The 19,902-nt window shown below is 38.8% G+C and overlaps 3 protein-coding genes across 5 annotated transcripts; all 3 read right to left on the reverse strand.

Annotated features, from left to right (window-relative positions):
- Positions 1–573: 573 nt before the first annotated feature.
- On the reverse strand, positions 574–3,231 carry LOC104810101 (CTD small phosphatase-like protein). The gene is made up of 7 exons (XM_010536298.2): positions 2,724–3,231; positions 1,617–1,745; positions 1,415–1,535; positions 1,239–1,320; positions 985–1,138; positions 734–891; positions 574–638 (listed from the first exon to the last, which is right to left on the reverse strand). The coding sequence occupies exons 1-6, from the start codon at positions 3,036–3,038 to the stop codon at positions 757–759; spliced, it is 936 nt and encodes a 311-aa protein (XP_010534600.1). The 5' UTR covers positions 3,039–3,231; the 3' UTR covers positions 574–638; positions 734–756.
- Positions 3,232–5,219: 1,988 nt separating this feature from the next.
- Positions 5,220–8,252, reverse strand: LOC104810102 (dual specificity tyrosine-phosphorylation-regulated kinase 4-like). Of its 3 annotated transcripts, XM_010536299.2 has the most exons (7): positions 7,667–8,250; positions 6,830–7,478; positions 6,429–6,708; positions 6,229–6,336; positions 5,848–6,126; positions 5,602–5,745; positions 5,220–5,481 (listed from the first exon to the last, which is right to left on the reverse strand). In XM_010536299.2, the coding sequence occupies exons 1-7, from the start codon at positions 7,962–7,964 to the stop codon at positions 5,308–5,310; spliced, it is 1,932 nt and encodes a 643-aa protein (XP_010534601.1). In that variant the 5' UTR covers positions 7,965–8,250; the 3' UTR covers positions 5,220–5,307. The 3 variants fall into 3 exon arrangements, with proteins under 3 accessions (XP_010534601.1, XP_019057727.1, XP_010534602.1); XM_010536300.2 differs by lacking the exon at positions 5,220–5,481 and having other exon boundaries at positions 5,626–5,745; positions 5,853–6,126; positions 7,667–8,252; XM_019202182.1 differs by lacking the exons at positions 6,229–6,336; positions 6,429–6,708; positions 6,830–7,478; positions 7,667–8,250 and having other exon boundaries at positions 5,853–5,942.
- Positions 8,253–15,781: 7,529 nt separating this feature from the next.
- On the reverse strand, positions 15,782–19,529 carry LOC104810103 (leucoanthocyanidin dioxygenase). The gene is made up of 3 exons (XM_010536301.1): positions 18,979–19,529; positions 18,065–18,398; positions 15,782–16,393 (listed from the first exon to the last, which is right to left on the reverse strand). Exons 1-3 carry the CDS (start codon positions 19,470–19,472, stop codon positions 16,142–16,144), a joined length of 1,080 nt encoding a protein of 359 aa, XP_010534603.1. The 5' UTR covers positions 19,473–19,529; the 3' UTR covers positions 15,782–16,141.
- Between the last annotated feature and the right edge of the window lie 373 nt (positions 19,530–19,902).

The following is a 19,902-nucleotide window of genomic DNA, read 5'->3' on the forward strand; positions in this document are numbered from 1 at the left end:
CAAAGATGAGTAGCAAAAATTATACCAAAAAAAAAAAGATGAGTAGCAAAAAAAAATATACATGTTTCATCGTATTAAGTTATAAATAATTAAATATTACAGATCTCAAATACGCGTGAACAACATACAATTCATTCGACTGTCAATTTTAAAACGATCACGTGCGTATATAAAGGACCATGATAGGGAATCTCATAATATATTCAGAGTGTAATAAGAAAATATCTCTTTTAATTGCAGAGGTATAAAAATATGCTGGTCATTGCTTGCCATTAAGTGAATTAAGAGAATTGATTGGTTCAGTTCAGTGTTTTTTTAATAATTCTAATTTATTGATTTGAAATATACTCTCTTCCATGGTCCTTTTTTTTTGTGTGTACCCAACCGATTTCAGCTTCATTTCAATTTATTTGCTTCTAAACCGGTTCCACATCTAAACCGAACCGAAAATCAATTGAGATTTTCGTCCTGCACTGAGATGAATCTTACCATACATTATGAACATAATACCAATCGCCAATTTTCTTTTGCGCCTTCCGCTCATGGACCAAACTCCCGCCACCAGAAAAAAGCCTTCTTCTTCTTCTTCCCCTTCTCTGCCATTCGCTGCAAATACTATACAGACTCCATGAGCCTCTCTGTAGCAACAAAGAAGCTTTTCCTTACGTGAATGATATGATAGACTGACTTCATTCTGTCCGGAAATTACACATCGAAATCATTTAAGTTTTACCCTTTTTCGGAGTTTGAAGGAATCTATGATGTCCAGCATGTCGACGGTATGCCTTGCTTCTCAAACCATTCGGCCATGTGGAACCTATCGTGAAGTATGGGTCTAACGTCTTCTTGCTCCGAAAGATGCGTTAGAAGCGGCAGAATGACGTCCAGAAGCTAAAACACGGTTTGCGAAAAAGGGCATAAACAGATAAACAGATGTTGAGTATTCAGAAATTTGTGTATGAGGTAATGGGTATTTGAACAAACCTGAGTATCATTTGGCTGCCCTGCAGAGAATGGAATACACGGAATTCCATTGAGTGGTTGTAATAGGAAGCTGAACGGATTGTTGTCCACAATAACAGTCCGGAACATGTTATCCGATGTACATGTCAGATCCTTCACATGATCCCGGTATTGCCTGATCGGATCACACACTGTGTATCAGTTTCCAAACGTTAAACAAGAACCAGATTGGACTGAAGTGAAGAGAAAAGGGTAAGTTATTTAGGATAATTTACGTGCTGACTGTTGAAGGTCGATAAAGCCGAAGGCTGAATAAATTCCCAGTGTCTATCCTATCCACAAGCGGTCTGGCATATCCTGCAGGCTTAAACACAGTTTCTGTTGAGGATTATACTCGAGCATGAAACAACAAAGTGCAGGGAGTAACACTGAGAGAAATGACACAAGAGACCTTCAAGACCAGCAGTAAACAGAACAAGATTTGCAAACCGGCTGAGTTGCTCTAAGAATTCGTGTAAACCTGGACGCTCAAACACCGTGACATAATTGATCTTGGGTTTCCCTTCACATTCCTTCAGAGAGAAGAATGCCTAGGATCATGATATGTCACCACAACAAAAGTGAACTGAACTCAAGAAGTACATGAAAGAAACCTTTTCTGAGGATACGCACTCCAGCTCGAACCACTTCAATCCAGCTTCAATTGCTTGATTCCGTAGAGAAACAGGCAAACTAGATGTCTCATAAGCACACACTAGGGTCTCATCCAAATCAAGAACAACCTGCAATTCATCTTCATATCTCAGACTACTCACGACACTAGCAATAGATGCTCAGCAAGCTTAGTTCGGAAATTCTAACCGGCTTCCACCATGAAGACCATAGTCCACATAATTATGCTAAAATTCAGTCAGGTTAGTGGGAATTAGCATAACATATTAACATGGCGCAAGGTTAACCTAACTGAAAACCGAAAGGTGGTTCTTAATCCACATTACAGTACTCTTTCACCGTGAAAGATGGTATGACAGCATCATTAGAAACCAATAAATCGTTCTAGATACGGATGCAGATGCATATATGGGACGGATGCAGTACTCTTCAAGTTGTAAGAGAGTTTTTTCCACATTTTCATGAGTGAACCAAATTATAGCCTTATTCCATGCCAGGGAACTGGATAAAGCTCGAATTGAGGTCTTATTCCATGCCAGAGCAATAAACTCTATGCCATATATACACTACGTACCAATATTTTCTTCTATTGCATATTCGCCGAGTTTTACGTAATTTCCACACTTCTAGTACTCATAATTCAGTTTCAGAGTCTCTACACATGAGGAATGAACAAAAAACTTAATAACTAATTCAGAATTGTATGCTAGGGTAGTCGGATTTTATGCCAACCTACTTCCTTCCATGCCTTGTTTACGTAAATCTGTTTACTGCCTCAACAGACATGACGTCTTACCACAATCACAAGCTTAATCTAACAATATCCAAATAGGTATGAGCGAGAGCACGTAAAAGCCCACAAATGTTTTTGAATCTAAATTTCGATAAGGTAACAAGATCTATCTATGGAAACACGTATTTCAAGATTTTACGCCTCGTCAATCCCTAATACATGCTTAGAATTCCCCCATGATTGAAAATTCTCGGGTACGAACGTACTACACGATTTCTCCAATCATGTATCAAATACCAATCCAACTCCAGAAAACTTCAAACAATCCAGAATAGGGTAAAATCTATGCACATACCGTGAGTTTCGCGAAGCGGCCGCCATCGCCATGGCCATCGCGATCACCGCAGGTTCTCCTGGAGGGGATTTCAACGGAGGCCGGAGATTCAGCCGCCTTGTCAGGCACCTCGACGACCGGCAAGAGTTCGAAACCATCGGCGGCGGCCTTACCAGAGGGAGAAGACGACGACGACGAGAGAAGAGGAAGGTGACCGACGGCACGGAGAAACTGAAGGAAGATCTGGTAGAAAAAAGCGAGCCAATTCACGAGAGCCTTCCACACTTCAAGCGACCGAGGCGAGTACACCACCTCGGCCTGAGTTAACTCGGCCATGACTCGAATCGATTAAAGCCCCGGAGGAGGAGGAGGAGGAGATGATCAAGAAGACGGACGCGATTCCTAGCGCAGGATAAGCTAACGTGAGCAGTGTGTGCGTGTGGTAAGGACCAGGAAGAAAGGAATAAGTTCAAAGTTCCTTGGTTTCTTCGTCTCTCTCTTATGGAGATTTTAATAAACAGATGGTGCGGCCATGGCCCATGGCGATGGTTCGATGATGTCCTTTTAAGAGACCAGTTTGATCCACGCGCCTACCGAGAGTTTGGGGAACACACGCTACTTTTCTCTTATATAACTAAAATTAAACAAATATGGAATAAACAAAACAAAATTGCCTATTTCCGATGTATAATTAATCAATAAGGATGATTTAAATATCATGTGTTTTCCATAATCTTTCAACATATTTTCGCAGTTTCACAGAAATAAAAATAATATTTAATATCATGTAGAATATTACATTTTGAAACGATAATTAGAATACGTGTATATGATCGATTTATTATTAGTGTGATTTTGTGCAAAATTAATATAATATTAGAAAAAAATATATATTTTTTGAAATCGATGTGTGGGAGACTGAGAGGGTGGGAGAGGAATGAGCCAATTAGAAAAGACAGATTTTAATAGGTGAAGGCGCGTCGGTCCATCATACTCTGACCCTACTACCCCTCTTCTTGAATTCTCTCTCATTTTTAATTTCTTATGCTTAAAACTAAGTTTTTATATGATATATTTTTCGAAATTATATAATATTTATTTCAAACATTATAATATCTACAAAATATTATTAAAACATTTTGCATACTTTCAAAAAAAAGAAAACAGGTAATACTGAAACCCTACATCTAACTAAGCCCTAATATTTTTTATTGCAAGACTCAAATCAAGATTTAATGCATATTTTTCGATAGTGTACATCTCTTCCTTCTCTATTTTCCCCCATAATAAAAAAAAAATGTGAGCAATAAATGTCAAATGGTGTTTGTTTGTTTGTTTTTCTTATTTCAATTAATCATCGTCAAAATTGACCCAATTCAAAAGCCTCCGCCCCCACGGAGACGCAAAAGACTAATGCACAAAATAAAAATAATAAAAAAAGGAATTGATTTTTTTCGTCCATTTGATTATAAACAAAACAAAATAAATAGCATTTGTGGTTTGATTTTAGAAAAATGGTATATAAAATACCCAAATTTTTATAAATATCTAAACTATAAAATTTTTATATAAATAACTAAACTTTTTCAAAATCTTATATAAATACCTAAATTTTTTTAAAAAATAAATAAATACAAAATTTAAGAATTTTTCAAACAACAATGATCACGTTATTAACGGATTTTGGTTTTATTTGAGAAATTTTTTAGAGATCTGGATATTTATATAAGATTTTAGAAAAATTCAAATGTTTATACGAAAGTTTTAGAATTTAAATATTTATCAGAGATTTTGTAAAAGTTTACATTTTTATATAGGATTTTCCCTTTAATTTTTAAATATTTTGATTATTATGTGTAAATATTCGATTTTTTTACAGCAGATTGATGATGGATTTAAACAAAACCATTAAAAACAACATAAAAACAAAACAAATAAATCAATTCGATGTTCGTGTCACCATTTGTGGATTCTCATAATTCCACCCCACGTGTGCGATTCTAATAATCCTCGTTATTTATTGATGTGATCATGGTGCGCTAGAGCCTAGATCCATACCTCTCTTGCGTTGGATGGACCTCCATGCACATGCACATATTCTTGTAAATTAATATCCCAATCTTTTATTGTTCTTCCGACCATATAATAAATAAACTAAAACCACCACCCAAGAAACACAACAATAGGAAGCCTACATTTCACTTTCTTTTTATTTTTATTTTTTTATTTTTTTTGGTTGAAAAACATTATTGCTTCAAATTCAAGTTGACTGTGTCGTGTAGTTTTTGGACAACTTGTAAAATTGCCTTTTGCGTTTTTTTTTTATTTTTATTTTATTTGATTGATATTGAATTGGGAATCTCATTGTCTATAAGTCGTCCATGAAAGAGATTGATTTGTAATCTCCTGAGATAGTCTTTTTCAAAGTGGTCACCACTTAATATATATATATATATATATATATATATATATATGTGTGTATATATATATATATATATATGTGTGTATATATATATATATATTCAATTCATCTTATTTTGCACATAAAAATGTATGCAATATACAATTTATAATTCATTGTAAAAGGAGAAAAAAAAAAGCGAGATTAATAAGAGAAAGAGAGCCATGGATGATGAAGAGCCTCGGTAGCAGAAGGGCGTTTGAGAGGATTCATCTCGAGCAGATTCCGTACAAAATCCACGAACAATGTGTCAGATACTTTTAAATGTTCCTCCAACGTAGATTCCTCTGTAATAATGTATTCCACGTCATCGCCCTCCTGAAAAAACATTTCAATCACCAACAAAACAGTTACTCAGATTCTCTATCTACCTCTACTTCACTTCCCAATTCTCAGGAGCTTCCCAAAGATCCTGTCTCTGAAACAAGGACGTGTTACCTCGTTGGCGTGATAAAGATCATACTCGTTCGTGAAGTATTTATACGTCTCCCGCCCTTTCTCCAGCATCTCCAGGTCTATAGGGCCGAGAATTCCGGCCATCCGAGCCAGTATCATCGCTACCGCTTCATTCGGAAACAAAACCTGATGAATCCGGTCCGGACGAAGCCAAGACATTATTATCCCGACACATGTAAACGATTTTTCCCGGTATAACAAAAAGAACGCTGTATGAACGGACGTTACCTCACCCGAGCAAAGCTCAGCTATGATACAACCCAAAGACCAGAGATCGATCTTTTCATCGTACGAAAGACCGAGAATCACTTCGGGAGCTCTATAGGAACGCGATTGTACGTATAGACACAAGTTGTCGGTCCGGAAGCAACTGCTACCGAGATCTATGATCTTTATCTCGCATCTTTTGTAACTCTTTATCAGTATATTTTCGGGTTTCAGATCGCAATGCATGACTCCCAGTCCGTGAAGGTACACCAATGCTTCCAAACATTGACGGGTTATAATCTGAGGAATGAATACATCGATATAAACCAATTCATTTAACATGAACCCGAGCTTCGCACCGAATCTTGAATGCTTATACTGAATGTAAAGAATGGCCCGAACCTGCAGTCTTTGCATGTTGAAGTATGGTTTCCCTCCAGATTCTTGGTTGAATTTCTGGAATTCATATAAATTTGCTCGGAGGAGTTCACATACAATAAACAGATGTTCCTGCAAAAAAAGAGAAGAAAACGCAAGATACCGGAGACCGATGATTAGGCCGATGAATATTTCTCCGCGAGATTCTCGAGAAGAACAATGACCTGATGGTAGAAATAGTCGTAGAGACGTAGAATGTGGTGTTCGTCGGACGGGTCGTGTTTATTGACATACTTTAAGAGCTTAATCTCATCTAGACTCTGATCGAAGAAATCTTTGTCGTTCTTGATTATCTTTAAGCAGATGTCGATCTTGTTGCAGAGATCATGAGCCTGGACAACCTTACTAAACGAAGCAGAACCAATATATTCCGTAACGTGGTATCTGCCTCCGATGACCGAGTTTAGCACGATGGGCAGATCCTTATTCTCTTCGAATCCCGTCCTGCAAATGATATGATTCGTCACGAAACGCGATTTGAGAGAATCATATGTTTGGGCCATAAATATGAACCAAAGCATAACATAGCGGTAATCGAAAATGGACTAAGATATCTCGGACATGCCTGTTTTTCCGGTGAATGATTCGGAGATCGAATACTTCGTATTCGTCTTCGTATATACCGGGTAAGAGAATCTCATCGGCAACGTCTGCCTCTTCCTCTGTCCCGGCCTTAATATCATCTACATTTTCATCGGAAAGAATTCCCTTTTCCTGATCACGTGTCCTGGTATCGTCTTTTCCTAATGGACCGTCGTAACAATACAAAAACGGATCCACATCATCATCGTCGAGGTACCCTCTTTCTCGATCGGTACACTTATCAGAAAGATCGTAACCATTCTCGGCATCCTCTTCATTACAAGTCTCGCTCTTGGACAACATGTTAAGAAGACAGGGCTTGTCTAGATAATCCGAACTAGTTTCAGCCTGAGACCCTTCGGATTTATCATACACTCCTCGAGAGTTCTCGTATTGGTTATCGGTTTCCGGAGACATTATGAACTTGTCCTCTTCAGGACAGATGAAGAAATCGGATTCTCTGAATGCAGGAGACATGAACTCGTCTTCTTCCTTGTCGCCATTGTCGTTCTGCCAATAGAACTCGTTCCACCCGGTATAAGTTCGAGCTGTGTCGAACTGAGAAAGCCTATCGGACGAAGCATCGGAACCAACCGGTGATGATGAACCTTCTCCATAAGGATTTACAAACTCTGCAGCATATGCAGATTATAAATAACGTCAAGTCAAAGAACAGAATCATGGCTATGCCGTATGATTCGGAATCGAAAACGCATTAAGACTATGAATCTAAGTCAATCCCAAATCAGAATCATCTTTAACTTGAGATCAAGATTTTGTGTTTCGGAGATTTCGTGAATTCAGAAGAAGAACAATGTACCGGAAGAAGAGAAGCCACTGGTAGAGGAATCCAAGCTGATGAACTCGTCGTCTGAAGAAGACCCACCACCGACAGACCTCGACCCATCACACCCAGAATCTCCAGTGGAATCCGGCAGCCGGATGTTGGCCGGAATCTTCACCGGCGGCGGGAACGGGAACAGAAACTTCTCGAAATCGAAAGTGCCCAGTTGGTTTCTATCGCTGATATCCTCTCTCAGAGCAGATTCCGTCTCTGTGAAGCCGTTCTTCCTCAGAAACTCCAACACCAGTTCCACATCCTCAGGAGTCTCCGCCATGGCTGTGATTAGAGGTCAAACCACGATAGACAGGGAGAAGAGAGAAGAGAGAGGCGAAATCATGTGAATCGAGCAATAAAAACCCATGATGATCGCTTCAGCTTTTGCATGCTCTGTTGGTTTATCTAGTTAGGTGTCGCCTGTCCCTCCCTCTCTCTCTCTCTCTAGTTTCTCTCTCTACTGGATCTTCTTCTTCTCTTGTTCTTCTTCTTCTTCTTCGGTTGATACTGTGTGACGATAAACCGGACATGGTGCGATGTCTTGTCCGACCAGAATTTGGAAAACTTCTCAAAGGTTTTTTTGGTGTTCGGTCAAGTTCACGAGTTTCAACTTTTCTCATTTCATGGACACGTGGCTCGACTTGGTCGTACCACGTGTAGGATAATGCAACATAACTAGCTGTATTTCTATATATACACACATTAGTCAGCGAATTTACAATACAAATCAAATCCAAAGTCGAATAACAAATTTAGGAATTTAATAAATGGTCTTCACAGCGACTTTTCAATATAGACTTTTTAATAAATAAAGTATAGTGGAGCGGGTTGTTCAAATGATTGCAGAAAATTCGGAAAACTCAGTTCTGTGTCTTGATAATAATATATTACGAAAATTGTTATATGATGAATTATCGAAATAAATTGAATATCTGCCCTTAGTAACAATCGACCGTTTCAACTTATATAGTTCTTTTCCCCCGTATCTTTCTCTGTCTTGCTTCACCTTTATTCCTCATATTTTTTTTTTCTTCTTTTACTTGGATTCCACACTTTAGTTGTCGAGTTGTCGACCTTTTTCTCTTTATCACGCTTTTATTGATTCAGGCTCACCAATAACAACGAAAATTTCGATTTTGTGTTTCTATATATATATATATTATATTTCGACTATTATTTCGTATTTTGGATCAATCCAATTTTCATATTTGAATTCATGTCAAATTTAATTAAAACGTCCTTGTGAAGCGGTATCGGGTCCTCGCGGTTCTCTCCGACACTCATACGTGCAAGAAGAAAAAGACAGTAGTTTTAGCGAGTTCGGTTACCGAGTTACCTCGGGTATACATCTTGGCCGGACGGTGCCGGCGAATCCACTAGAAGACAGGAAACAGTCAAGATGAACAGCCGGTGGCACTCCACATCACGATTGGAGGCTCACCGAGATTCACCAAGAAAGGAGACACAACACACCGAGTTACAGAACTCACCTAAGGTCGTTGACCTTACCATCCCGTGTTGCCGACCGTCGCCGCTCCTCCGCTTTGCCGGAAGTGTCTCAGCCCTTCGGATCGTCTCTCGCTCTCTTTCTCTCTCGAACGTTCCTCCTCGGGCATCGTGCGTCGTAACATAACAAAATGAGAGCATTAGGGTTGTCAACCCTTAACCCCCAAAACACATCGTTTTGGAAACCCTCTCCTTCTACCCGAGGGTTCCACTTCTCCACCATAAAGCAATGGGTCGGACCAAAAGAAAGACCCAACAATCTCCACCTTGGTGGAGGGAGCGGAACCAGAGGAAGGACAAAATAATAAACACTAGTGGAGTTCGTCGTTTCCAGCACGGATCGACTTTCATCGATCCCTCGACTTTCGTCGGAATTTAAAAAGCAACTTACCTGACTTATCTCACTTACCTGATGCACCGGAGTTAGTCACATGTCGCTCTGAATCTGATGAAGCTCATGTCGATGACTTCTCAAGGCCTCGTTGCCTTATCCCGCCATCGATCCTGTTTATCCAAACCTGAAACACTCGGTAAACGTGTTAGAACGTTCACACCGATAAGACTCAAACCGAAGTCCGAACACACGTCGCCCGACCGACAAACGCTACCCTCGGTTGTATGACTCCCTAGACCGTCTAACTAACCCTCCCTTTTAAAGTCCGAGACTTCACCTGATAGCAACCTGGGGATTATACCCGACATCTACCTGTCTCCTAAGTCTATCCCGACTTCCTCCGAGACTAACCTGAGTCATACTACCGAACCCGCTAGATACCTAGCCCAGGGTCCCCGTAGAGTTTACACTACATATGAGTATGCAATTTCTACCCTCGGACCCTAACCTGCCAACTAGAATTGTTCCACGGTTTTATCCCGTAAAGACGCTCCTAGTCATCTACGAATGCTCCACCGAGAATAAGAGACACGTGAGTGCACGTGCTCCACCTCGAGAGGGAGTGTCCTAGCGCTAACCTACACCGACTCTACCCGGTGACCCGACACCTCCTAGCTCACACCATCTCCTGAGCATCCTACCGAGGAAGCTCCACCTAAATGTGGAGACCTCATCTCCTGACCAACCACCGAGAACCGAAGCGACTTTGGTTTACTCCTCCGAGGTCAATCTATCCTTCTACCTCGGACTCTCTCTACCTCGTCATCCGAAACCTACAACACTTTCTTGTAATGTCCCTACCTACCCGCAGAACCAATCACTCCACCTGGTCCTTGGCCTTCTCCTGCAACCCGATTTCTCGGGTTTGCCCGAGACCCCTAGTCCTTCCACCATACCCCCTTTCGGGGTATACCGAGTTAGAAAATCTAACTCCATCATCCTAAGACGATAAAACCCGAGTCTAAAACTGACTCTACCCGGAAGAGACTTAACCGACCTTAGAAGTGATGTAACATGACACGAGGGATGAGACTGAACCCTAGAGGTCTTAACCCTAGGTATATTTCTACCTAGATGTACTTGACACGTTCTAACCCTAGTCTATCGGTCCTAAAGCTAGGTAAGTCTCTACCTACTCAGACCTACTAGACTAAGAGAACACGACCTGGGTGGACTTAACCTAGGTACTCAACCTAAACCGATCTAACGGACTCTAAACCAAGCCTAACCGGACTTCATCCTAGGTACATCTTATCTAAACGGATCTAATAGACTTTAGATCAGACCTGATTGGACTTAACACAAGGTATATTTCTACCTAACCGACCTCTTAGACTCTCGCACAAACCTGATTGGACTTTCCCTATGCATAAGTTTACCTAACCGGCCTATTAGACTCGAAACACAACCTACCTTAAGACCTGATTACGTCTAACCATACCTAACTTAAGGCTAACCTGACCTGATTACGTCTAATTAGACCTATAACACTGAGTCTACATGGCCTCTAATAAAGTCCTAACCAGTCCTACGATCCCGAGTCTACCTGGTCCCTCACAAAGTCCTAATCAGACCTAACTCAAGTGCTATCTAGTCCCCTCACAGTCCTAGTTAGACAACCAAAAGCCCAAATTAGGCCAGAAAATCTAAGCCAATCCTAATTGACCTAACCAACCCCTGATTAGTTACATTAAGTCCTAGACAATCACCTAAAAGTCCTAATCAACAAACCTAAGCCAACCCTAATTGACTAATCAACCCCTGATTAGACTTTTAGCACCCTAATCAGATCTAAACTAAGCCTAATTGACCTAGTTCTCCTCTGATCAGACCCTATCAATGCCTAGAACCATCGCCTACAGACATGCTCTGATCTAAACCGACCCCTACAGACCTATACCTAGTGATTCTAGACTTAATCAACTCCTAAACCAACCCGTTTTAGCCAAAATCCCAACTAATCAGACCTAACTGATCAAAATACCGGACTCTGTGACTCAAAACATGTACTTTAGAGTCCTATCTAGCCCTAAACTAGATAACACCTATGTCTACAACCAAGTTACTAACCTGATCAGACCTAGATAATGTCAATATGGACACATAAACCTCTAATCAGACCTAACCAAACCTATTTTGATATAATTACCTACTGATCAGACCTAGACTAAGCTAGACCAACCCAAATTTGGCTAAACCAGACCTAACCAAGACCCAAACAACCCTTACAGATCTATACCGACCTAAACCAGTCAATTTCAAACCTATACCAGCCTATTTAAGTCTAACCTGATCTCTTACCCAGCTAAACGAAGTCAAATCCAACCTATTCAGATCTATACTGAACAGAAAACAGGAATCTATGACTCTCATTAACTAAACCGAGATCTAATCAGGCTTATCCCTAGTAAATTTTCACTAAACCAAGCCAAATTGAGTACTTATCTGACCTAATAGGGTAAACTGATCACTACAGACCCTAATATACCCTAAACCAGTCCACTATGCCCTAAACCAGACACCATCAGACCTAATTTAGACTAACCTAGATTAGAGTTAGAGGTGATCTATAGCGTGACCACGCATTTTTCACAGTCCAGCAATAGTTCAAGTTCTGATCATTTGTCTCACGATGTCGTATGTTGAACAAGGGTATGGTATGAGCCACCCTTCAAGTTCAACCGCTTACTCATCCAGGCAAATCGACTGATAAAATAGATGTAACTTCATCTATAGCGTGGCCACGCATTTTTCACAGTCCGATTTCCACGAGGGGCCCAGCGACATCTCTCATGTTAAGGAGGTGACAAGTCCCGTATAGATTCTTGAACATATTTGATCAATGCCGTTATAATCATCCGGTTAAAGACGACGTTTGACGCAGTCAAGACACGCCACTCCTCATATCAGATACTCTAGACATCTCAGGTCTGAGGATCCAAGAACGAACCGCTGTATGAGATTCAAGTCATGACTCATGTCCATATGACAATCTCATGCGGGTCATCCAGTCACTCGTTCCAAACGAGTACCCATGATTGTGATTTGCATCCAATGCATATGATCATCATCATCAATCATACATCATGCTGGTCTTAATTCATCATTGTTCTCACAATGACAACTGACCAGGGAGTTTAGAATCATCTGCAATGATTCATGGATATCTACCGAAATATAACAAACATGTCAATCATATCACGGGAAAAGTAATGCATTCATAAACTAATGAATCAATACATAGTCAAAAAGTCATATCACGGATCATCGTAAAGCATTACAACCAACACCCGATTCCTCCACTCAACCCTAACTCGGACGAGTCGGGACACAGTTTTGCCGGAATCGCATTTTCTCCACCGAGTTCCACCGAGTTTCATTTGAGACTCGGACTCAAACCAGAGAAACTGCGGAAAATAATGAAAAACCGAGTCAAGGGACTCACCTGGTTTACCTGTTTCGAAACGAGACTTGACCGCGTCAACTCCCGGAGGCTTCAGATCTTCTCTTTTCGAGCATCGATCTAGCTCCATTTGCGCCTCACACACTCAGCAGAGGGTTAAATCGCTCACACAGTCTCGACTCGAAATAAAACCGGAAACCCTAACTTACCTCGCATGACCGGTGATTCTCCCTGGATAGAAACTGAAACTCTGATACCACTTTGTGAAGCGGTATCGGGCCCTCGCGGTCCTCTCCAACACTCGTACGTGCAAGAAGAAGAAGACACAACGGTTTTAACGAGTTCGGTTACCGAGTTACCTCGGGCCGACGAATCCACTAGAAGACAGGAAACAATCGAGAAGAATAGTCGGTGGCACTCCACATCACGATTGGAGGCTTACTAAGATTCACCAAGAAAGGAGACGCAACACACACCGAGTTACAGAATTCACCTAAGGTCGTTGACCTTACCATCCCGTGTTGTCGACCGCCGCCGCTCCTCCGCTTCGCCGGAAGTGCCTCAGCCCTTCGGATCATCTCTCGCTCTCTTTCTCTCTCGAACGTTCCTCCTCGAACACCGTGCGTTGTAACATAACACAAATGAGAGCATTAGGGTTGTCAACCCTTAACCCCCAAAACATATCGTTTCGGAAACCCTCTCCTTCTACCCGAGGATTCTACTTCTCCACCATAAAGCAATGGGTCGGACCAAAGGAAAGGCCCAACACGTCCAAATAGAATTAGACACATTAAATTTAATAAATAAAAACGATAAAAAAAATAGTTGTATTAAAAAAAATTATAATGCTCTGTTGCTCTGTAATTAGATTCGGGGACCGCCTATCAATCGTAATGTACCACTACATAAATAAACAGAAGAGGCTTCGTCATCCTTTAGGCAAAATCACGATTGATTGCGTTAAAAATAGGGGTAATCGCCAAAAAAAACCTTGTACTTTTCCCAGGTAAACGAAAAAACCATATACTTTTTTTGTTACCAAATAAACCCCGAACTTACTCCAATTAACCGATAAAACCCTGTATTTCTAAATTAGTAACCTAAAAACTCCTGCACCGTGATGTTGATGACTGTATAAACGGAAAAGCTGATGTGTCAAAGACGTAATTACTAAAATATGTCCACGTAAGATTATTTTGCCATGTCATTATAATTTATTTAATTTTAAATTAAATATATAATTTTCAAATTTTGTGTGCAGCAGATTCATTACTGTCGTCTCCATCTTCTTCTTCACCTTCGACTGGAATCCGCCGTCACGGTCGCCGTCGATGGTTCTGCTGCCGTCAAATCTACCGAATCCGCAACAGATTCAGCAAATCCTCTCGTCTGTGCTCTCTCAGTGAGGCCCGTCCGATTCTTCCAGAAACAAGCCTCCGACTCAAGCTTTGAAGACATATATGATATAACCATGTTCCCTGAAGACAACTATTCACTTGAATTTTTGTTCTGCTTTGACGTCTATTTTCCTTTGATTTTTTTTTTGTTTGTTTATAAAAAAAGAGAGGTCGGACCACGCACGATGGAGACGACAGTAATGAATCTGCTGCCGTCAAATCTACCGAATCTGTTTATACAGTCATCAACATCACGGCGCAGGGGTTTTTAGGTTACTAATTTAGAAATACAGGGTTTTATCAGTTAATTGGATTAAGTTCAGGGTTTATTTGGTAACAAAAAAAGTACAGGATTTTTTCGTTGACTTGAAAAAAGTACATGGTTTTTTTTTGCGATTACCCCTTAAAAATATAATTAATTAGCTTTAAATCAAAGATATTCAGCAAGTATACAGTAACATTAAGATGTCAATATTTATTTCATTCAAATTTTACAGTCCAATATATCATTTTTTTTAAGCTGACAGAAAATTACAATAATTAATAGTCTTAAAGCATACAACCAAATTCATTACAATCCACATGTACAACAGTATATTATATTTTTTTCTTGATATTTTTTTTTTTGGGTTTAGGTTTGGTATGATGTCCAATGTGGTGGGTGATTATAATCGTACGGTTGTGTGCTAAAATCTAGAGGTACAATCTTCACTAGGACATTAAATAATTATAATTAATGTAATAAAAACATAATCAAACCCCACCAAGGACCATAATGCTGTTTCATGATGAAAACCGTTATCTTTAAAATTTTATGTAAGATATGACAAGTTTATATCAAAATGATGAACTGACAGATCTGATTTTTTTAATTCAAATGTTATATTTAAAATATAGCATAGCTAACAGATTATCTTGTTTTCCAACTAATGATATAATCACTTCAAAATCCAGATAATTTGTTTCGCTTTATCTCCACGAATTGTAATCTCTGAAGATGAAAAATCATAGGTAAAATGGGGCGGTAAATTTGATATAATTATAGATGAGTGTGTAATCTGCAACTTGAATTAACGGCCCACCAAAATGATGAAAGACTAAAGAAGAATTGTCAAATAAAATTAGGTGGTTTTATGAGAAAAGAATTGCAAATTAACCACCAAAATCGAGTTCTTTGAGACATTTCCCTTGAACATCGCTAAGTAATCTTTTTTATCAAATAGAAAAAAAAATAATATTTATTGTAATGTTGGTCGAAATAAATGAAATTGAGGTATCATACAATAACACGAAAAATTACGCGAATACTTATTGTAACAAAAAAAAAATAGCTATTAATTCTCAAGCGGTAATGATTCTTAATTTACTAATGTTGATGACAGTTTTTAAAGTGTGTATAGTAAATGAACAACCATCATTCTTATTTCTAATTAAAATGGGCCTTCAACAAGTAAGCTAATGGGCCTTTAATAATTAATAAATGGGCCTCTTTAACATCTGATAAGTGTGTCAGGCCCATCCCACGTACGTAACGTTTGATTATTTATGTGCATGCATGAACACCACCACGTTTTTTTTTTTTGGTAAAACACACTACCACGTTGTCACATCAAGATCCGAACTTAAAACACATTGTCACCTTTCCACCATTATTATTATTATTATTATTATTATTATTATTATTATTATTATTATTAACATATGATGATCATCGAGGAGATGTAAGGACGTCGATGTGGGATTCATGATCATGATCATCATCGGGGAGATGTAAGGACGTCGAGGTGGGATTTGCGTTGTGGGCCCTGCGTACGGATGAACAAACGGTACTGGTCGTAAGTCATGGGAGAGAAATAGATAGCCGGAGAATCAACGGTCACGATCTCATCCAGCGGCTCGATCATGACGTCGCCCTTAGGGTTGTAGAAGAAAGCCAAAGACACCCTCTCCTTAGCCGAATTCACCATCACCCTATGCTCCACGCTCTTATATATCGCATTGCTCAACACCTAATTATAACGACGTTGTGAAATATATATGACGTATATCAGAAACCGAATATCGTTGTAGAATACTATCAAATGCGATTTTGAGGAAATAAAATTGCAAAATGCTGTAATGATTTCATTTTAATAAGCGAAAGGGAGATTTAACTAACGAAAATGTCGTTGGTTGACTATACAACACAAAACATGTTCGTTTGAAACATGCGTGGCCGACACACACGATATCTCGAAACATTAACAGTTGTCGCAATTAGCCAACTCTTTGAGTCCTTTTTATTAATTTTCTTTAAATTAACGTAAATAAAATCACGTGCGGAAATGAGGAATTGCATGAGCTTCAAGCGACGTGTCTTCGTCTACTACGTGCTTTGAAGGGTTCAAGTCAACTGTTTATGTTCAAACGGCACTTCGAAATCAAAGGAGGAGAAAAATAAAATAAACTAAAAGAGGAGATGTCGACTGATATATCATGGCATGGTGTCCTAAAAGTGGTTTTCATGTATCTTTTAAAAAATATAATATGTTTTTCTTTTAGGTTTGTAATTTGAAAAGTAAGCAACTGCCTCGTCAAAAGACAACGAGGCAAATATTAAAATAACATACGTTTTAAAGATTGTGAGTAGAGTATATTTCTGTAGTATTGCTAATCTCTAGGCTAATTTACTATTTATTTTTTACGGAGTCTAATTTACTCGTTGTCTTAAATAGCTCTCGCCAAAAAAAAAAAAGTACATTTTAAGTTTTTGGAGATTTTTTGATGTTGGGTAATACGGTTTTGGAAAGTTTGGTCTTGAGTAACGTGATGTGTTTTTGACAAATTTAGATAATTTTCATACATTTTAAATTCTAAAATTTTTCCACTGTTGTTTCAAGTTCTAGTTATCCTGTAATTTCAAAAAAAAAAAACAAGGAAAATGCAAAAGAAATAGAAGTTTTACTTAAAAAGTCTATATATTATAATCGAAAAAGTTTTTGATATTGTTAGACTGCCACTCTTTTTATTTACTTTCAGTACAATGTTATTGAAATAAATATTTTTTACCCGGTAAAGTATTAGATTGTGTGTGTGTGTATATATATATCAGATGAATTTTAAATAAATATTTCCAGAAAAAAAAACAAAAAAAAAAAGGTATTTCTCTCTAAGCCAAAGTAGCAGTATGTTGTAATGTTTGAATTATTGCCTACTTGGTCATTTCAAAATGTACACACACATTTTTCCTTTCTATTTGATACCATAATAAATTAAATTCAACAGAGGAAAAAATGTGATACATAGAATATTATCCATCTTTTTGTTCATTGTTGAAATAGAAACAAAATATGGAGATTTGATATGATTGATAATAATTAAAGGCATTATATCAATTAAGAATAAAATATAATACATTCATGTGTCTAATGATTATAATAGGTTTCAGTGCATGTAGGCAGAAATCGAATCCTAAAGGAACCAAGACCCCTCCATGTGATAATATATGCATCGACAAAGGGATCCAAGAAAGTGTTCTTAGTTTTCTAACAGTGATTATACTGATATTGTCGGTTCATGTAAATGATTCTGAAACTGTTATATAATATATAGTTTTGTTATAATGTTGTAAAACTTAATGTAAATTGCCGTTGTATATGTGCTTGTGTAATAGAATAGAAAATACAAAGAAGAAATGGTACCTGAATTTGGTCGCCGATGTTGACAATAAGAGCGTGAGGAGCCGGTTCGATGGTGATCCACTGGTCGGATCGGCGGACCTGGAGACCGGCAACATGGTCGTCAGGCAAGAGAACGGTCAAGCCGCCGGGATCAGAGTGCGGCGAGAGGCCGAGGGTGAGCTCCGGCTGAGGGCATTTTGGGTAATAATTAGCCCTCATGCATGCTCCTGCTTCGTCCGTACCACCGAATGCGTTCTGAAGCCGGTCCTCTTTTAATCCAAGGTTGACCGATAATATCCTCAACAGCTTCTCGCACAATTTCACCTGCTCTTTGCAATAATCCTCGATTACTTTCCTGCAAATTTGATCCAAAATAAAGAGGTTAGTGGACGGAGTTGATTAATTACTCATTTACTATATATATATATATAGATAGATATATGTATATATATATATATATACATATATATATATGCATGTAGACACATGCATGCATGTGATAAAAAAGTATATATCCTATGTTTTGTAGGCACGTCGGTTTTGTTTTTGCCATATCTGGCCAGTCAACTTGCAAAAGTTATAACATTTCAAGAAATGGGAATCGTGGTGGTCCTGATAATTCTTCCCAAAAGTTAGAGAAAAATATTTATTTATATAACAAACGAAATATCAGACCAAAAAAATTTAAAACATTGCTTAGCTCAAAACTGAAAGAGTAGAGAGTTAATTGCCTACGTAGGCTTGCGTAAAAGCCCGGTCTTTTCTGTAAAAGCAAATCCTCCTATGCAATGATATATATATATACACACACACACGGATATAAACTATATAAAATGGCGACACTTAAGTTGATCGACGTATATAAAAAAGTTTGTATATGATTATGAATTGATAAAATAAAACAAGAGAGATTAGGGGGGAAAAGATATGCATACCGGCAACCAAGTGGCAAGGAGGGCCATTTGGCGTAGTCCTTCAAAGAAGAAGGACGATAATGAAGAAAGTAGTAGTCGTTCCAATCAAGAGGAGCATCTTTTTCGACGCCCAACCGGCTCCCATAGCCTTCGTAAGTCCTCGGAGAATTAGCGTGGACTTGCTTAAGCTCCATGGGAAGGTGAAAGAACTCTCTCCACGCCTCTTTGGCTCGATCCATGAGACGAGGGCTCACCCCATGGTTCACCACTTGGAAAAATCCCCATTCCCTGCAAGCCCTCGAGATCTTATCCATTGTTTCGTCTCGTAGAGATTTGTCGGCTGAGGATATGAAGGATAAGTCGATGATGGGAACAGTGAGGGCAGAGTGGGTGGTTAGGGTTGGACGCAGGGAGAGAGGCTTGATGTAGCGGTCGGGTATGGTTCTGAGGTTGCTTTCGGATAAGGACTGGACTCGGACCACTGGTTCCGGCCAATCTTGGAACATGTTCGTCATGGTTTTGGTTTTGTGGGTTTTTTTGGGGATTGAAGAGAGAAATGTGTGGGGGTTTGGGGGATTGTATGATGGGTTAAATAGAAGGAGGTTGACGTCAATTTTTTAAAATTCTTTTTTTTTTCTCCTTTTAAAAACATGGATTGTATTTGCATGAAAATGTCATATAAAATGGTTACAATTTCACCGTTTCTAGATTTGGTACCATATGTGGTGGTCCAATGTCATATTTTTTTTTTGTATGTGTAAATAATTTTGTGTATACAATTCCACATAATAATTAAACATAAAGTTTAGAAACTTCTCCAATAAAGAACCGTCGCCGTGAAGGATTTGGTATTTGCATTTAGTTTTAATTAAATGGGTCACTATAGAAAAAAACACAATTAAAAAAATCACACTTTTATCACGCAAATTATGTTCATGCTTTGAT

The sequence above is a fragment of the Tarenaya hassleriana genome, unplaced genomic scaffold (assembly GCF_000463585.1).
Source record: "Tarenaya hassleriana unplaced genomic scaffold, ASM46358v1 Cleome17, whole genome shotgun sequence".
Classification (NCBI taxonomy): domain Eukaryota; kingdom Viridiplantae; phylum Streptophyta; class Magnoliopsida; order Brassicales; family Cleomaceae; genus Tarenaya; species Tarenaya hassleriana.